This window comes from Polistes dominula, unplaced genomic scaffold, assembly GCF_049000335.1.
Source record: "Polistes dominula isolate Pdom_NZ unplaced genomic scaffold, Pdom_raw_medaka contig_277, whole genome shotgun sequence".
Lineage (NCBI taxonomy): Eukaryota > Metazoa > Arthropoda > Insecta > Hymenoptera > Vespidae > Polistes > Polistes dominula.
In genome coordinates, this window is record NW_028301009.1 from 447303 (window position 1) to 465839 (window position 18537).

Consider the following 18537-nt stretch of genomic DNA (forward strand, 5'->3'; position numbering starts at 1 on the left):
ATCACCCTGCAAAGTTATGATGTCCAAGTACGATAGATAAGAATTAAAAAGATAAGATAGAAGATAAGATAGAGAAGAAAAGATAAGAGTTCATTTAATTGTAACGAATAGAGGATCTCAATGATTCGATAAATGTATATCGTTAAATAAAAAGAAAAAGAAAACAGAAATAAAGGGTGAGTGTAAAAGAAAAAGAGTGTGTGGGAGAGAGAGAGAGAGAGAGAGAGTTGAAGTGAGGTGAGGTGGTGGATCTCCTAGTTGGAAACAAGTGGTAGCCTTAAACTTAATTGTGCCCTAGGAATTGGCCAACTCCGATGTAACCTAAGCGCGTGTTCCTCCGCGGGTATATCGTGGTCGATTGCATCAGTGTCGACCTTTTACCGCCTCAGCAGTAGAGCGCGAAGATAATTGTAGTGCCTAGAAGAAGATGAACAAGAGGGGGCAAAAAGTAAGACAGAGAGAGAAAGATAGAAGAAGAAGAAGAAGAAGAAGAAGAAGAAGAAGAAGAAGAAGAAAAAGAGTCCTCGTATATACATCGAACAGCCAAGAAACTTTAACACGAAGCTGAATTATAGAAGAGAGAGAGAGAAAGAGAGAGCATGTTGCTTTTTTCTCTCTCTTTCTATTTTATTTTACCGTCTACCGTATTACTTGTTTTTTCTTCGAACAAACAGAGAGACACATCCTGGACGGACCTTGCAAGCCTTTTCTCTGGAACCATCTTACGCAATCGGAAGAAGAAGAGTAACGACGATCCTCCACCAGATTTTCACAACATTCTATACCATATCACTGTAATCTGATTTTTATCTTTACTCCTATCGCTTCATCTTCTTTTATTTTACCAAGAAAATAATATACGTTGATAATTTTATGGAATTGTTGACACGTAACTGTGTTCAATTAATTTTGTATATATTAAAACATATTTGCGTCGTTATTTCTTAAATATTATATATTTATTTGAACTCTGCCTAATTAATATCTAGATACTTAGATAATACTTAGCTGGTCCCAAGCCCAGATAAAGGAGGAGGATCGAGGGCGAAGATAGCAATCTACCCTAGGTAAAAAAAAATAATTGCTCACTAAACTAACAAAATAGTCTCCTAAGGCTGTAAAATTACGGATAACAGGACGAAGTCTAATAATAATAATAATAATAATAATAATAATAATAATAATAATAATAATAATAATATTAATAATAAGATATATTTATTTGAATGAGTTATAATAAACGTTACGCTTAAATATAATAATTACCTCTTACAAATTGACGCATATATGGGACGTAATAAGTTCTCAGATTAATTTCCATTAATTCAATCAAAATTCAAGTTGAAAATTTGATAGTTTGCTTAGAAATAAAAAAAAAAATAGAAAAATAATGTTGTAACGTGTAATAGTAATTAATCTTTAATACCATTTAAAAGAAATTTAAACTCATCCTGTATTTAAGTAACCATGAAGGTATGAATAAACGAATCAAATTTCTTAGATCTCTTATCAAGTTCTGTGAATCGAGCTAGCTACTCACTTTTCTCTTAATTGTGTAACCGTAACTTCTCTATCTTTCCTCGAACATTTTTTGTTTGTTTTTTCAACACGGGAGACGTAGGAAAGGGAAAGGGAAAGAGATGGAATCCACGCAAGGCTAATTTAAATACAGTAGGGCGTACTCGTGGAAAGGTCGACGTTTGTCCGGACGTAAGTCCGATTCGCAACGCAGGAACGAGGATATATACTCAACGGGATACCTTGAATCTTTTTAAGAAAGAAAATAATGATAGAGAAAGAAAAAGATCCGATTACGAGAGCGTTGCTGCTAATTAGCGAATTCTATGTCTATTATATTCTCGATAATCTTCTTTTATGTTAAGGCTAAAACGTGCCAACCAACAAACTCGAGAACAAGCTCGATAATTATTATTAAAGAAACGTTCGTTCTTCCCTTGACTTTTCGATTTCAACGGTTAAGCAATTCCTCTTCTACGTTTGATACTTACTTACGTCATTTGTTAACATTTTTTAAACATTCGATTTCATTGAAATTTACGACGATTCGTCTGGATGTTTTATTAAATCTTGATAATAATCTTTTTTTTCTCGTTTTTTATTATTATTATATAATAATTAATTAATATAATAAATTAGTAAACGGAATAAAAAGGATGGTTTGTTGAATTTTTAATATCTCCATAAGGTACTTTTATAAGATAATTTTTTAATAATAATAATTTATGAAGCAAATTGAATTATACGATTCGTCAAATTTTTTACTATCTCTCGATAAATATCATTATATAATTAATTCACGTAAATAATAATAATTCAATTAAATAAATGCGTAAAACGGTATGCAATCCTGATCGGGGTTAGACCTTCATCTTTCCACTTAATCAAACTTTTATTATTTATTACTATAAAAAATTGAAACAAAAAAAATGAAGACCACACAAACATAAGGTAGTACCGCAGTCCTTCCTATAAAATATATTAAAATCTTTATAAATTCAAGAAAAAAAAAACTCAAATCAATCATATTTAAGTTGCCATTTAGATATGTTAATACCGAAATAATAACAATAGTTATTACATAAGATTACAAATAGCATCTATTTGGTTAAACGTCAAAATCCAACTAATTCTATCTCATGTATACTTCAATATGATGAACATTTCATCGTGATAGCCTTTAAGCTTTAGTTCGATTGTGTAGAGATTCGAAGTTAGCGAACGATCGCATTTATCATACAGCAATGGCAATCGGTTGAGATTGCGCGATATACAAGTACAGAGAGACGACCTCAAGATAGTCCAGAAGGAAAATGATTTTGCAAGCAAGGCCTTCCTTCATACCTACTTCAAGATCCTACAGTACCTAACATGAATACCACCTAACGCAACAACAACAACAACAGCAACAACACCAACAGCAACAGCAACCAGCGCACGTACTTAAAGGAATATTAATTAGGCTTCTCTCCGCGATGATCTTTAACCTGGGATTTCCTTCCAAACAGTTCTACTCAGCGTATTCACGTCTCTTCGTTTTTTTCTTCTCTTCTCTTCTCTTGTCTTGTCTTGTCTGGTCTTTTCTCTATTTCGATTCCATGCTTGGCCGCCGTGCTGCACGAATGCGTCTTTGATTGATATCCATCGAGTCCAGTTAACAGATTACGAAACATAATTCACGTTTCGAACACAGATCTACCAAACGTGATCTTCCAACTCACATATTTTCTTAAAAAAAAAAAAAAATTCATTTATGTGTGTTCATGGTCATAAACGAACGCTTCGAATTTCTAGGATTACGTGCAAAAATTTCTTTTTTTTTTACCTAACCAAATTAATTATTCGAAATTTAGCAAATATTTATAACGAATTGTTCTTCTATTTTTATTTTTACTAGACATTTAATTATTAAATACAGAGAAATATATTTTAAATCGTAGAAATCATAATCATGTGATAACTTTTTTATGAGACTAAACTTTAACTTTCCGAATTTAAAAAATTTGTATGGAACTATGCTTATATTGGGAAGGGGGTGGGGAGCCTGAAAATTAAATTATATGACATAGAAAAATTTTCTAGAAATTTATGAAAAATCATAAAGTACTTGCACGCATCCAAAGATTTTATTTGCTCATTTTTATGAAATTCTAATCGCGATTAATTTATTTAATCCAGTTTAATAAATTTGTGTATAAAAAATAAAGAAAAAGATTAGTGCATATATATAATGTGATTTGTTGGATAAATATGAATAGAACGTGAAATCTTTAATTTATTTACGGTTAAATCGATCATATTAACAAAATCTTGAATTTGTTTTATTCACATATTCTGTACAAGCATATTTTACAGAAAATCTCTTGTTTATATCTAAACGCTACTGTGTTCGGTTACTTGTACTGAACATTTATAATTATACTTCGCGTATTGCGTTTGGATATTTCCGGATTGTAGCGCATATGGTGTATAAGAATGTATATAATATTACTTCATTATTAATATTATATATTATTATTATTATTATTATTATTATTACTTTATTTCCGAAATACTCAGACATAAGGAAGGGATTTACCGACACCAAAATCGTAAAATATAGATTACTCGATTTGCGTAGGTTCTTTAACGATTCACTAAATTGTATGGAATAAATAACACATGCATATATAATACGTTATATTCAATTAGGAAAACATAAAATATCGCTATATGTGTGTATTGATCTAATACATTTGAATAATTTTTTCTAAATTTCAAATCACGCATCGGATTACATTAAAAATCGATATTCGATTTAATCGATCCGATATTTAATCTCTTCAGGAACAAATTCTCTCATTTAATAAATAAGGAAAGTTAAATATAAAATGAGAAATCAAAATCAAAGTAATATAGACAAAATTTTGTAATAAAGTAAATTAAATTTACAAATATATCCCAAGGCTCCTGAAAAGATTAAAATTTACAAAGGAAGAAGAAAATATTTGTTAATAATTATGAATAAAAAATGGTAACTTCAAAGTTTGTTTTTTAATTTCTCGGGAAAAGATTTTCAACGCAGTATCGTCGTATATTTAAAAGCGTGGGAAATCTTGTGGATAGATTCACGTGCAGACGGAATTGAGAACGCAAGAAGAAGAAGAAGAAGAAGACACACGTAATTCCTATCGTAAAACATAAATCATCGTAGGGATAGGATATAATATTTTACGAAAACGATTACCATCAAATAAGGAAGATCGTTGATGATTTACCGTTTGCTAGCTTTGCTTGCGATCGTAAAACGAAACATCATCTCTCGTTCGGATCATATTCTACAATATCTACGCACGTATTACATACACATGTATGTAACTTACGATCATCTAAGTAACGTTCGAAGATCATTCCTTTTGAATAAACGTAATAACGAAAGAGACACACACGAATCGAGAAAGGAAAGATATTTCTTTTCTTTTTTTTTCTTATTTGTCAATTATATTTATAATACATTTTCTTGCAAACGAGTTATACGCAAGCATAACTTATTAAAGTTTTTGTCCAATATAAGAATGTACTAAGAAATATATTGTATTTTAAATATAAATTTACATGAAAGAAGACGTTAATAAATTTCGGTATCGTTTTCTTTTGAAAGTCTGCCAGAAAAGTCGAATGACTTTCATGAAATTTCGATGACAAAAAGAGACTACGAATTATTTTACTATGAATATTTAATACAAACGTTTACAGTTTATCTCGAATCGATATCGTCTTAGCAAGCAGTTGCTTTCTCACTCTCTCGCTCTCGCTCTCTCTCTCTCTCTCTTTCTGTTTATAAATATAAATATTTAATATTTGTTGGAAAAGATTCAAAAAGGATCGAATAAAATACTAGATAAGTTCAACGACCTTTCGTTATCATAGTGTTTGTTATACAATGCCAGGATTAAAATTGAAATATTCGATATATTTCGAATGAATACGAGACTTACATTAAATCTAATCTCGTTTCATCAGCACGTTAATCTGATCAACCAGAGAAATGGCTAGGAGATAATATCGTCAATTCTTATTTTCTACAACGGAGCTATAAATAAAAACTATCGATCGAACTGCTACTGTCTATCGCCATTTAGGAAACAGTTCTCGTTAATTCGTAGCTCATTTTAAGAACTACGAATATATTTCTTATATGAATGTGTGTATATGTGTGTGTGTGTATGTTTGTGTCAATATGTAATTGTGCGTGTAAATAATTAATCTATTTTGTCGATAAACACGAACGTTGTTGGATGGTTTAACGAACAAACTTCCTTTTTCTCAATTATATCGAAGAAATTCTTTCAAATAAATTTGTTTAATTTCAACCCCATTTAGCAGCAACCGAATAAAGAGATCGCAAAAGATCTAATGCTCTGTTATCGGACACTGTTGTTTCCGCTAACGAATCAATCGTTTCTTGAGTTTCAGGATCGTCCGATCTTCTCGATAAAACTGACGGATTATCCGTTGTTGTTCGAAATTTTCTACCCTGTCTGCTACGAAATGTAGTAATCGAAGGTTCGGATGACCTAGGGGTTGTAGATGACGATCGTCTACCAATCGGTAAAGTTAATTTGTTAATTCCAGCTACGATTTCGCGAGATTCTTCGCTAGAAAATCTGTTGACTGGCATCCTTAAAAGAGCATTCAACAATTGTTCTTTCTCTTCTTCCATGGTCTTGTTCATCGGTCCGTTGCAATGATTGATCAATAGTAAAACTAATTGTCTAACAGTTTCGTTTGTGTCTGCTTGTTTCATCACTTTCATCAACGTATCCGAGCTACTCTCGTTCAGTTTACCAAAGATCCTTTTAGCCTTGACGACCTCGTTGTCACTCGTGTTCGAAGGACTTGAACTTGTCGATGTGTAAGGTAGCAAAGAGACCAAAGCATTGTCTTGAGGTATAGTGTTGGTAGATGTAACAGAAGACGTTATTGTGGTTGTTATACTAGAACGGGTAGTATAAATCGGTGTTGGGGTTGCCGTGTTCTCGCCGGAGAACACGCTAGGCAGTAAAGTAAACGTTGTCGGTGAGTCGTCGTTATTGGGTGCCCATTGCCAAGGTGTTGAGATATCCTTGTTCGATGCTGCTGACGATTTCGTAGCTTCTTCGAGAGTATTGATGGTCACAATTTTATTATCCTTGATAGAATCCAAGGTACTACTGCGAATTGGTTTCAATGTTGAAAATGTTTCGCTAGAAGTAAGTTCTTTCGATGAAGGATCATCTTCCAAGCCGTGATTTATACGTTTAGGATCTATGAAAATAGTACTTTCCCAAAGTTGAGTAACCATAGGCGAAGACGTCCAATGATCATTGCTCAATATGCTCGAAGTAGTATTGTTCTGAATCGTATTATTGCTCGAAGCGTTTCGAGTGACAGTAGTAACGTGAGAAGAATCATCAACGTCGGTCACCGTAGTCGTTATCGGATCGAGTCCAATTTGGTTCGAGGACGATATCGATGTCATCGCTGACCTCTCGGTCGTCGTTTTATCCGTTTGCTTGACATTACTTTCTATACGATTCTGTGTTCGAAAATTCTGATAGGAGCTACGAGCCGTTACAAGAGATTCATCTGGAATTCTCGAATCGTAATAACGTATTCTGAAAGGACTATTGGTAATCCTTTTAGGAGGTATCGATGTGGTAGAGCTTGGGATTATACTGTTGGATACTTCGACTGCTGCTGAACCACCATTGTTGTTGTTATCTTCTGGTTTGAAATAATGAGGCGTACCAAATCTTTCCGATTTACTTCCTTGATAAGAATCTTGAGCATATTGTAAGTAATAAGCTGGTGTTGAGGAGGGTACATAATTTTTATATATCGGTGTAATACCAGCTGGTTTAACATTTTTACCGTAAGGATCTGATCTAAACGTGGTTTCGTTCGAGCTATCGCCGGATTGATTTTCTTCAGATTTATATTCCAGAGGAAAATAATCGTCCTGAGACGATCCGTTGGAGTCGCTCGTCTCGACGCTACTAACCGGTACACGATTATCATTACCGGAATTGAAAGCACTGTTTACAACGTAAGCAAAGTTGTCGGTTGGGACAGTCGAAGATTCGTAGTAATCGTTATTCGATAAATCATTTAACGAAGAAGTCGTTGTTTGATCTAAGGTATCTTCTAACGGAGTTATCGTTGTCGTGTAATAACTGTTTTGCGTTCTAGGAGGTAACCAGGTTGTCGTTTGATAACTGTTGTCTTCGAGAGGTCGATTTGTATTTCTAGTGGCAGAATGAGAAACACTGCTGACCGACCTAACAGGTGACAGAGTTGAATTGTAAACGTCGCGTCGATACGTTTCAGGGAATGCAGTCGTGTAGAAGTCACGGCGTGCTATCTGAGCCGGTGGCAAGGTCGAACCGTAGAAGTCACGTTGCGACAAATAAGGTTTATAGGTGCTGCTCGTGATCACGATGGAAGGTTGATACATGCTCGGATACACGCTCGTTGGCTTTCGTCTTCTCGATCCATTCACGTCCTCGGAGAAATCCAATACCTCGTCTTTTTCCTTAGTAACCGATGGAAATTCTTCGGTTATCGTACTAGGATAAGAAGTGGTGGTTTCACTCTGATCACTTTCAGTAGTCCAGGTTGGATCGGTTGGTCTTATATCAGTGAGTACTTTTTTGAACGTGTCGGGATCTTGCAAGTAGGCAGATAGAGCGTGTGTGAATACTTGGGCAAGCTCACGTAGCTTCGTTCCGTTCGTTTTATTTGCTCCGTTTACTGGACCCTCGCTCTGCTGAAGATCCAAATCGTCGCTTGAGTTTTCGTACTCGTTCGAATCTTCTATCCTCGTATCGTTGATCTCGAGAGCGTTGTTCAATTTAAATAATTCAGCATAGGACTCGACCGTCTGTTGGGTGAGTATACTCTTCGGTAACTCAATAGAGGAATCATTCTTTTTTTCCGTTGAGGATTCTTCCATTTCTTCTGGATGATCGGTAGTCGATTCGGTGGATTCCTTTGAAGCGAAATTTTCGCTAGCAGTGGCAAAGTACAGAGCGAGAGAATGTAAAGTAGATGGCCCGGAGGCCGTTGAGAAACTCGGACGAGAAATACCAGACGTGTTTACATCGTTTTCTAAGCCTCGAAGAGAATGTAACATATCTAATACGTGTTCTCTCTCGTTAGCAGGCCTGTTCTCCAAAGCCGTGCCGATTCTCAATGTGGATCGAGATTCCGGTAAATAAGTAGAACTACTGCCTTTCAATTTGTTCGAGGAAGAGAAAAATTGTTTCGACTTAGATATCAAGTTTTTAGGATTGCGATAATTAGACAAGGTAGAAGTTAAACTAGGTACTGTCGCTGTGTATACCGGTGGTTTTGCTGTTGTAGTCGTTGTCGTTGTTGTTGGGGTAGTCGTGGAAGAGGTCGAAGTACTGGAATGAATGTAATTCTTTGTGAACGGAATGTAGGGGCCTAACGTCGACATAACTTTGCCTTGTTTGTACGTAAAACTAGTATCGTATGGACTCAAGGTCTTTCCAGTTTGCGAATACTGCTGAGTACTCCTCGATGGTTTTTCCGTTGAAGCGTTTATCGAATTGATACGATAACTCGGAGAATTTCTCGTAGGTTCTTTCGTGCTGATTTTCAATTCTGCCTCCGAATTTCCGAAATTTTGTCTTTCCAGAACGTTGTTTGAATAATCATTGGAAGCTACCGTTGTTCCTAAATCTTCGGTATATTCACGTGAATTGTCAGTGTTGACGTTAGATCTAGTTGTCGTATAACTCAATTCTTGATCACTTTCGATCACCTTATTTGTATTATATTCATTATTATTTAGATAATAATCCGTAAATGTGGCTTGATTGGAATTATTCGAATCCACGTTTGTACGGTAAGCTGCTGGTGTCTCTGAGTTTTCTTGATAATTTTCATTTAAGGCTGCCGTGGAAATGGATTCTGTACTGGTCTGATAATCCTCGTTTTCTAGACGATTAGTTGTGGTAACGATTTCACCACTACTACCACCACCACCACCAAAACTATACGATGTTTCCGTTGTATAAGGCTGCCTGTAGTAATCTGTACTGTCCAAGGTCTTTTCGGTTGTTGTAGTATACTGTAATGTCGTCTCGCGACTCGGTATAGTAGTCGTTCGTGGTTTGTAAATCGGTGCGAATGTTGGACCAGGGAATGGTGGTATACTAAATCTAGTTCTTATCAAAGCTGGACTACTACTTTTTTCTTTAATTGATGCTGGATCCTTCGTAGTTGTTTCTTGATTATTGTTGTTGTTGTTATTGTTGCTGTTGTACGATTGATAATAAAATTGACGATTGGCAGCATTATTATTGTAATAATTGCCACGATTGGAAACGAAAGCAGCACTCTCGGCAAACTGTTGAAACTCTTTAATAGGACTCGAAGTGGTTGTCCTAAAAGTTGTTGTTTCCATATAAGCCGATGTGGCTTTTTGAGTAGGCGAATTCAAATTATTCAAATTTCGTACATAATTTCCCCTCGCTTTTGGATTTCTACTGTTAGGTCTTTCGTTTCGAGCTACGTTTTGTGTACCAGCTGATCCATAATAATCCTGGGAATTGTTAGATTGATCTGGATTGTCTTGAGAGCTTTCCTGAAACTTCTCCTCATAGCTTGGATTATATTGATTGTATTTACCATTCTGAGTGTCTAACAGTTGGTTCTGTTGTCTGTTTATCGTTCGATAATTAAATGCTGGTCCTTGTTTGGGTTTGATATTGAAATTCTCCTCGAAGTCTTGTTCGTTGCTTTGAAAATTATTCGAATTGGAATTTTGTGCAAATTGACTGCCGGATCTGCCGTTGCTTTGATCGAAAACATTGTTCTGTTTAAACTGAGACTTAAAACTATCAGCATTGTCTTGAATTTGATTAGGTCTTACGGATTGACCGAAAGGATTCGTTCGTCCGTTTTGTCTACCATCGTAATTGTCTTGACCTTGATGATAATCGAGTCCATCGTGATCTACGGTTCGATGGAATTCGGATTTCATTTTTTTGTCTTCCGTACGTTTCCTTTCTTCCTCGGCTAGCTGTTCGGCACTCTGTTCGTAAAGTTCGGTCGATTTGCTGCAATCTACCTTGAACCACCAATCGCAGATCAATTGCGATTGCTGGAAGATGGTACCGTTGGGACAGAGAAACGATATCTTACGTCCGTTGTCGCAGATGTGAAAAACCTGAAAAAACGTTTGAATTCTCGTTAATTTATAATCTTTTTTTTTTTGTATAATTTAAATTAAAAAAAGTACAAATACATTAAAAATCATCGATCACTTGTTTGTGACGTGCAACGTACTTGACAATTTGTTTCCAAATCAGCATAGTAACCACCTTTCAGACCACGACAACTGAATGAAGTTGCTGGGATTGTCGTAAAGGTTGGAAAGTCAACGCCTGGTTGTCCGGATACACCTAAATAACACACAGCAAAATCAATGAACGTTCTTTACTACAACATGCCGTAGAGAAATGTGAGTTCTACGAAACAAGTTTTACCGAATGAACGAGATCGGATTAGAATGTAATTAGTATTAAAAAAAGGAAAGTAACATGCAAAGAGGATAAAATGTGGATTCTTTGAAATACCCGCTCCCTTGAGCCACTCCTTAAGAAGATCCTCGTTCCCAAAGAAGACTAGGAAAAGAAATTTATTTTAGTGTAGGTAATAATGTAAGAAGCGTGCTAGATTTGTTAATCAGGATTGTTAATGGGATGACTATGAAAACCTTGATAAACTTGGTACTCGCCATTCTTCTCCGGTGCCAATCTTTTAGCTATTTTTTTCAAAGCTTCGACATCTTCCTCGGAAGCCTCGAGACTTGCCAAATCCAATTCCGATAGGAACTCCGGTAGTCTCGATTTTGCATTGTCCTGCGATTCCTATAAAATAATAATGCACTTTATTTCTAGAAAAAATTATTAATATAATCTGTTATATTACACTGTTTGTTATATTTCATTCATAAATTATCATTAACAGCAAATAATATAAAGTTTATTCTGTTATAAATTTCATCACGGTTTGTTAAATTCAAACATGGGAACACGTTGATACTATGTTTGCATATTCCAAAACTGTCTAAGCAATATAAAGATGCAAGTGAATAGAATAACAGATAAGAATAATTAAATTCTCTTAGAATATTGAAAATAGAATAAAAAAATATTAAAAATAATCGATAATTGGGATTAACAGGGTGTTGTTATATCTTAGAATATTTGTCTTGGAAAGTAAAGAAATAATTAAAAAGAAATTGTTGGCAGAGAGCTAATTGATCGTAAAGACAAACGAGGTCAGCGTCATCTCAGGGAAGGAAACGGGATAAACGATAGATGGTGTTACGCAAACAAGTAAAGAACAGCATGTCCTATCGTATCTTCTTGTGTTTCACCCTCGCATGCCGTAGACTACCAGGAAATGATGGTAGGTGTTATTTCCTCCCAGAGGAGGTACAACATCCTCCTCTTTTCCTCTGTCCTTTCTCTCACGCGAGGTGTGACTTCCATTTAAAATAGTGCATCTACAACTTCTTAGATACCCGTACTAACTTCTATCATCATCACCTTTCTTGTTCCTGGATTTATCCGATACGAGTAAACGTAACAATGATAATTAACTATACTACACTCATCTATACAAACTTTCCCATTTTCTTTTCTCTTCTTTTCTTTTATTTTACTCTCGAAAGTTTAGTGAAAGTCAACTCATTTTTTTCCTTCTTTTTTCTCAATTGTCGATTTTTCTCATTGACGCGATGTTCGTTTAATTAATATATATATTGTAGATATTATTGAATGAAATGGAGACAATATTTGTTTAATCAAATTCTGTATTTGATATCTTGTCATTAATTAATTAGGTTTTTTTTTTGTTTTTGTTTTTTTTAACCACTTGCGCTATAAATACGTGCCACGCACGTCGAGATGATTTTGTTTCAAAACTGCGAGCGACGTGTACACCACGTCGATAGGCGTGGTGAGCACGTGGTAAATAGATTTATATTATTTTCATCATATCAAGCAATATTGTAAAATGAAAAATAATAGTAAACTCAGTGATATTGTTTCGACAAGTGTAATATTGTAGCGCACGGGGCACCGCAACCGTGAAGTTAAATCGTAGCGCAATTGGTTAATAATAATTAAAAATATATATTTACAATTAGTTTTATCAAGCCAATAAGAAAATTTGACAAATGTAATTTCGCTTGGGCGTGGATGACATGTATTTCTTCATTACGATCCGTATATGGGTTGCTAAAAATGAAAAATATATTTTTCAATTTCTACTAGATATCTTATCAAAATTACATTAATTTGGTTATAATCATTTTATACTCATACGCATAATCCAATGAAATTATAAATGTTAAATAAATATAATTTCTAAAATTCGAAAATATTACTCGCTGCAACCTGTTGGATGACACGAAACTTTGTTTGTTATAAATAATTAAAAGTATAAATATTAGGCGATAGATATATTTAAATAAAAAATTTGCAAATTGAAATGTTTAAATGAAACACAGGCATTATGTAGAGAAATTTAGTAACATGAGAAATGTAATAAAGTAGCGGTCATTGATACGCAAGGGGGAGTTTTCAATTTTCTGTAACACACTACTACTCGAGTGCCTTTTATCCGATAATTGAGTTTTGTTTCGGAATGAATAGACCAACGTAACACGACACGACTTCTCGAGGAAACAAATATCGGCGTATCGATCATGCTTCATTCTTTCTCTTCTTTTATAACAACAGACTTTTCTAGTCTTCTTTCTTTTTCTTTCTTTCTTTTCTCGATTTTATCCAAAAATATTCAAATATATTATTCGAAAAATCATTCAATTTTTTTATTAATTATTTCAGATATTTGATAAATATTCTTTTCTTCTTTTTTATGAGGATCGTAAATAATTTCATGTTTGTTCGTTAGGAAAGTAGAAATAAAATCCATGGATCATGATGTTCGATCAAATAAATTTTCTTTTTATATTTATTAATTGTGGATATTGAACGAACGATGCTCTAAACGTAACGAACTGATGGTTTTTTTTATTTTTCTCTCTCTCTCTCTTTCTCTCTGTATTTTTTTCTTTTTTTTCCTTTTAAAATCCGGACTTGAAAATTTCCATGTTGAATTCGACGTTCGAATCCGGTATGTTCGATACAAATCCGAATAGTTACGTAGCGGCAAGCGTTGAGAATTTATGAACACGCGTTTGCCAAGAGCGTACCGAGAAGCTTCGAGTGGTCTGCTGGTGAAAAGCTTTAAGAGAGAAACTGACAAAATGAGAATTGACATTTCTATACGAAATAACACAGTCATATTGTTAATAATTACAAAATCTAACAAAAAGGAAATAACAAATTAATAACATTCATAAATAAAAACATTCAATTATTAATTTTTTGAATAAAATCATGTTAAATATTACTTAATAGTTTATTTTGAAAGTGGCCTACCTCCATTTTTCAAAAAAATCGAATTAGCTACCGTAATAGTAACTTTTTTACATGATCTTTTCATTCTGAAGCAATTTGTTACAAATACATTTAAAATCATGAAGATATTGTAACAAGAAAATTTGCCGATCAACAGAATAATGAAAAGTTTATTTTGAAAGTGGCTTATCATCATTCGTCATTTATTTTCCGGTTGCACCTGATTATTGTACAACTTTATGTTAAGTATCAATAAAGCATTTGAGGTTGCTTATATTCCAAATAAATATGATAATATTTTATTGTAATAAAATGAGACAAAAAGATTTTGTAGTAACAGATAGTAACATAAATAATTCTGATGAAGAATCAATAAACTGGTTAAAAATATGTTAGATGAGTTTTGTCAAAAATTAACCGTATAAAATTTTCTATAAAACATCAATGAATGAGAATGAAAATTTTAAAGTTCTGAATTTATTACCACGTCGTGGTAGACCAAAAAAGTTCGAAAATATTGTATTGACACCACTATTTAAAACATCAGACAAATTACAACAGCAAAATTCAAGGACATAATAGACCTATTACGATATATATCACCGGAACATCATGATTTCTTCAAATCCCTTTCACACACACAAAATGTAGATGAGTAGTAAATTGTTTTGTAGGTTATATCTGTAATTTTGTACGTTATGTAGTTAAAAAATGTTTTAAATCGCATAAATTATGTTTCTGAAGTATTTTAAATATATGTAAAATAAATTGAATATTGTTTTTTTCAATTTGAAGCATCTTAAATTATGTTGAATGGAGTTAAGTCCCTTCGAAATTTTATAACAAATCAAATTGTTGATATTGACAATGGCCTAACTCCATTCGTGGTTAGAAAACGCATATTACTTAAAAATTGCCACTATTTTAATAGGAAATATAAATTTAAAGCCTTTAGATGCACTTAAAGAGTATAACTCGTTAGTATTTTGTACGTATATTTTTCATTGCATTGAGACGCAAACCCTTCAATATTTCGATTCGAACATAAATGTAGGTGTATAAATGTAGATATTATATTAAATATATATAATAATATTATTAATATATTTATTAATATATACATATTATATATACATAATTATATATTATTTATATTATATACTATATTCTATTATATAATATAGTATTAATATTATATTAATAAAATAATTACATTAATATTAATTATATATATAAATTTTTATTATTTTATAATAATTTTATTATATTAGAAAATTATTATATTTTATATTAATATAATATTTATTAATATATACATATCTTATTTAAATTTTTATATATAAAAATTCAGTGTCACATTATTGGTTTCCAATGAACTTCAAAACTATTGAATTGATCCTAATGAAATTATTTTTATTTTGTGTGATTTTTTCCAATTCAGAATATAGGATAGATTTTATCGCGACTATTTTTTATTTTTTATTGCTAGTTTAAGGATTTATTATTTAGAGGTTATCTAAGTCTCTAGGTACTGTAAGTTTTCAATAGATGGCGCTGTATCACCATTCAATTATTTCGATATATCACGTCACACGTTTTTTTCAGATTTACATATGACATAACCTTACTTTTTATATTTAAACACTTGCTTTTTATATTTTTTTGTGTATTATAATTCCTTTATAATTGTGGTATTATTTTGTGTGTTGTTATAATTTAGTAAATAGTTTAGAATTATATTAAATCAACATTTTATAACATAGTCACAGCAACGCGTGGTCAGAGTATCCTAGTATATATATGTGAATAAATCATTATATAAAAATATTTTAAATCAAGAGATTATAACAAAAATATTTTAAACTATAATTAATTATAGATATATTAAATTGGTAATATCATAACAAGATTCGTTATTCTTAAATGTTTCTTTCTTGAATGATCGTTATGAATTTATATGAAAGATTATATTGCAGATAAATAGTTTTTTGTCAAACACGTTAAATTTTTTATCTTTAATAATAACGAGTAAGTATACGTTTAATAATAACTGTGGTTCGATTGTAAAAAAACGTGACGTCGAAATCTTCTGTAGAGTTATTTTTCTCACGCATTTTTATACTCACTCATACATAAATACGCGTATACGTAAATTCGAAAAATTTGATTAAAATCTTTTTTTTTGTTAATATTAACCATTTTGTGTCTTTTAGGGCCTTTTAGTACGAAAAAGGGGTGCCTATGTAAAAAATACCTAGGCAATTTGACGTATTTACTATGGTTCGGGATAAAGTTGATAAAAAACAAACTAAAAATGATATTTACAAAATTAAAAATATAGCACATTACGAAATAAATAAAGAATAAAGCAATGGTAATTATATTTAAATATTTGTTAAAAGTCATACTAACAAAATTAATATTAACATGTAAAAAAACATTTAAAAAAAGTTGCACTTCATGAAGTAATATTTGTACATAAAAATAATTATCGTTTCATCACAGTTTTATTTAGATCACGTAGTAATCTAAGTAATTAATGTGTAAGTATTATATTTATAATAATTTTTAACAAAATAATTAATATTGTGTGTGTGGACTTTAGAACGAAAAGATAACTCCATGACAGATCAAACGTCATCCTAACTCTGGGCCATCCATATCCGTAAAAGTGTGCAGTTTTAATAGAAAAAATAGCAACACAATTAACGAAATAATCTGTTAATAAGTATAATTGTATCAAAAACGTTACGATTTTCGAGCACAGAATGTTAAGAAAGGATTTTTAGAAAGGCCGAGGAAAAACTGAAAAGAATATTTATATATCACCTTGTCGATGCTACATTGTGTCGTAAAAAAGAAACGTTCTAACAGCTATTAACATAATGCGATTATGGTTCGAAGAAACTATTTTATCCTAAACTCTAATCCCGCGTTTCTATTTTATAGCTCTAAAGTATACAGAAACTTGGCACCAAAAAACATAGAATAAGACAGGAAAAACAACAAAAAAAAAATTTATTTAATTCTTTGATTTAATGAAATTAGACCACTTATAACGTTTTAAAAATTTATTTGGAGATAAAGCTTTCTTACAAAGTAAATAGTAAGAAAAGCCCCAAAATATGCGACGATATATCATCGTTCGGCACTAAAAGGGCTGAAAGAGCAATCTTTTCGTTTCGTCAAAATTTAATCATCGTTCGATGGGGAAAGAACAATAAAGATATTTTTGATAGGAAAAAAAATATTTATTCAAACTCATTGTGCAGAGAAAAAATGTAGATACTTTTATAATTTAATATGAGATATTAAAAAAAAAGAATACACACACGCACGCGCACGCGCACACACACAATGCCAAATGCAATGCAAGACTCGTCTCATTAGTCTACCTCAAAAAAATGCAATACCATAAGCATAGAATAGAAATGTGCGAAATGAGTAAAAAGCTTTTGACCTGTTTCAATTTAAATTGAAAAAAAGTAATTGTATAAGATAAGCATCATTTAATCTTTAATCCATCCTTAGCAAAAATAAAATTAAAGAAGCTTAAATTTTTGCTAAATTTGTACAATTTGATCTCATTGAAGGAATAATATCATTTTTTTCAAACCAAAAAATATAAAAACTGATCGAGTAACTGTGGTAATATCAGTTTAAAGCTAGAATCCTTCTTTAATAATTCAACATAGATATATGTCAAGGACTTTTCGTCCACTCGTTGGAACATAATACATATATTTATAATAATCTCTTTTATTTAGACAAAAATTAATTTAACCTACCGAGCATCTAACAGAGAGATATACCTAGTTTACATTACACAAAATACGTGTGGGATCTATTTTCGAAGTTATTTAAAAATATTCTATAATATTATGATATATTATGTAATATATATATGCCAACAGATTATAATAGATGAAACTTTTGAAATACTTTCTTCTATATTACGATTCTCACTTTACGTGATAGAATGACAAGGACACGTTGCAAATGTTATCTTAAACTTCATCCTACAGTTTAAGATGCGATCTATTTTAACTGTCCTATCAACTTTAAAAGACGGATAATAATATTTGTAATTAACAGTGAAAGTGGTATGCGTTATGGTATTTGCTTGGATAGAAGAGAGAAAAGGAAAGAAAGATATTCCATCTTTAACATCATTCTTATATATACAGGGTGGGTCACCACATTTTACCACCTTGGTGGTAAGTGGTAAAAATTGTTAAATGTTGTGTGTAAAAATTTTCCGGCTAGGTCACCAGATCTAACGCCCCTCGACTTATTCTTATGGGGCTACTTAAAAAATAAAGTTTACTCTGAGCCTTCGACTACAATAGCCAATATAAGGGATCGTATCGTCAATGAATGCAAGGAAATAACATAAGATACATTAAGAAACGTTAATGAGTCATTAATTTCTCGATTCAGAAAGTGTTCTGATGCAAATGGTCGCCATATTGAACCTTTTTTGTAAATAGACAAAAATTAAAATATCTCCTAAAGTAATAATTTTTTTTACATA

The 18537-nt window shown here is 32.2% G+C and overlaps 1 protein-coding gene across 3 annotated transcripts in view; it reads right to left on the minus strand.

Annotated features, from left to right (window-relative positions):
• Window positions 1-3787: 3787 nt before the first annotated feature.
• Window positions 3788-18537, minus strand: part of thw (chitin-binding domain protein thawb) — a 105939-nt gene continuing 91189 nt past the window's right edge. For 2 of the 3 annotated variants that reach the window (XM_089174056.1, XM_089174057.1), the window contains 4 exons: window positions 11285-11438; window positions 11145-11192; window positions 10855-10970; window positions 3788-10735 (listed from right to left, as the gene is read on the minus strand). In XM_089174056.1, the coding sequence (XP_089030182.1) occupies window positions 5867-10735; window positions 10855-10970; window positions 11145-11192; window positions 11285-11438 (5187 nt within the window). In that variant the 3' untranslated portion in view covers window positions 3788-5866. The remainder of the gene's footprint in view (window positions 10736-10854; window positions 10971-11144; window positions 11193-11284; window positions 11439-18537) is intronic. The other variant, XM_089174058.1, reaches the window with a different exon arrangement.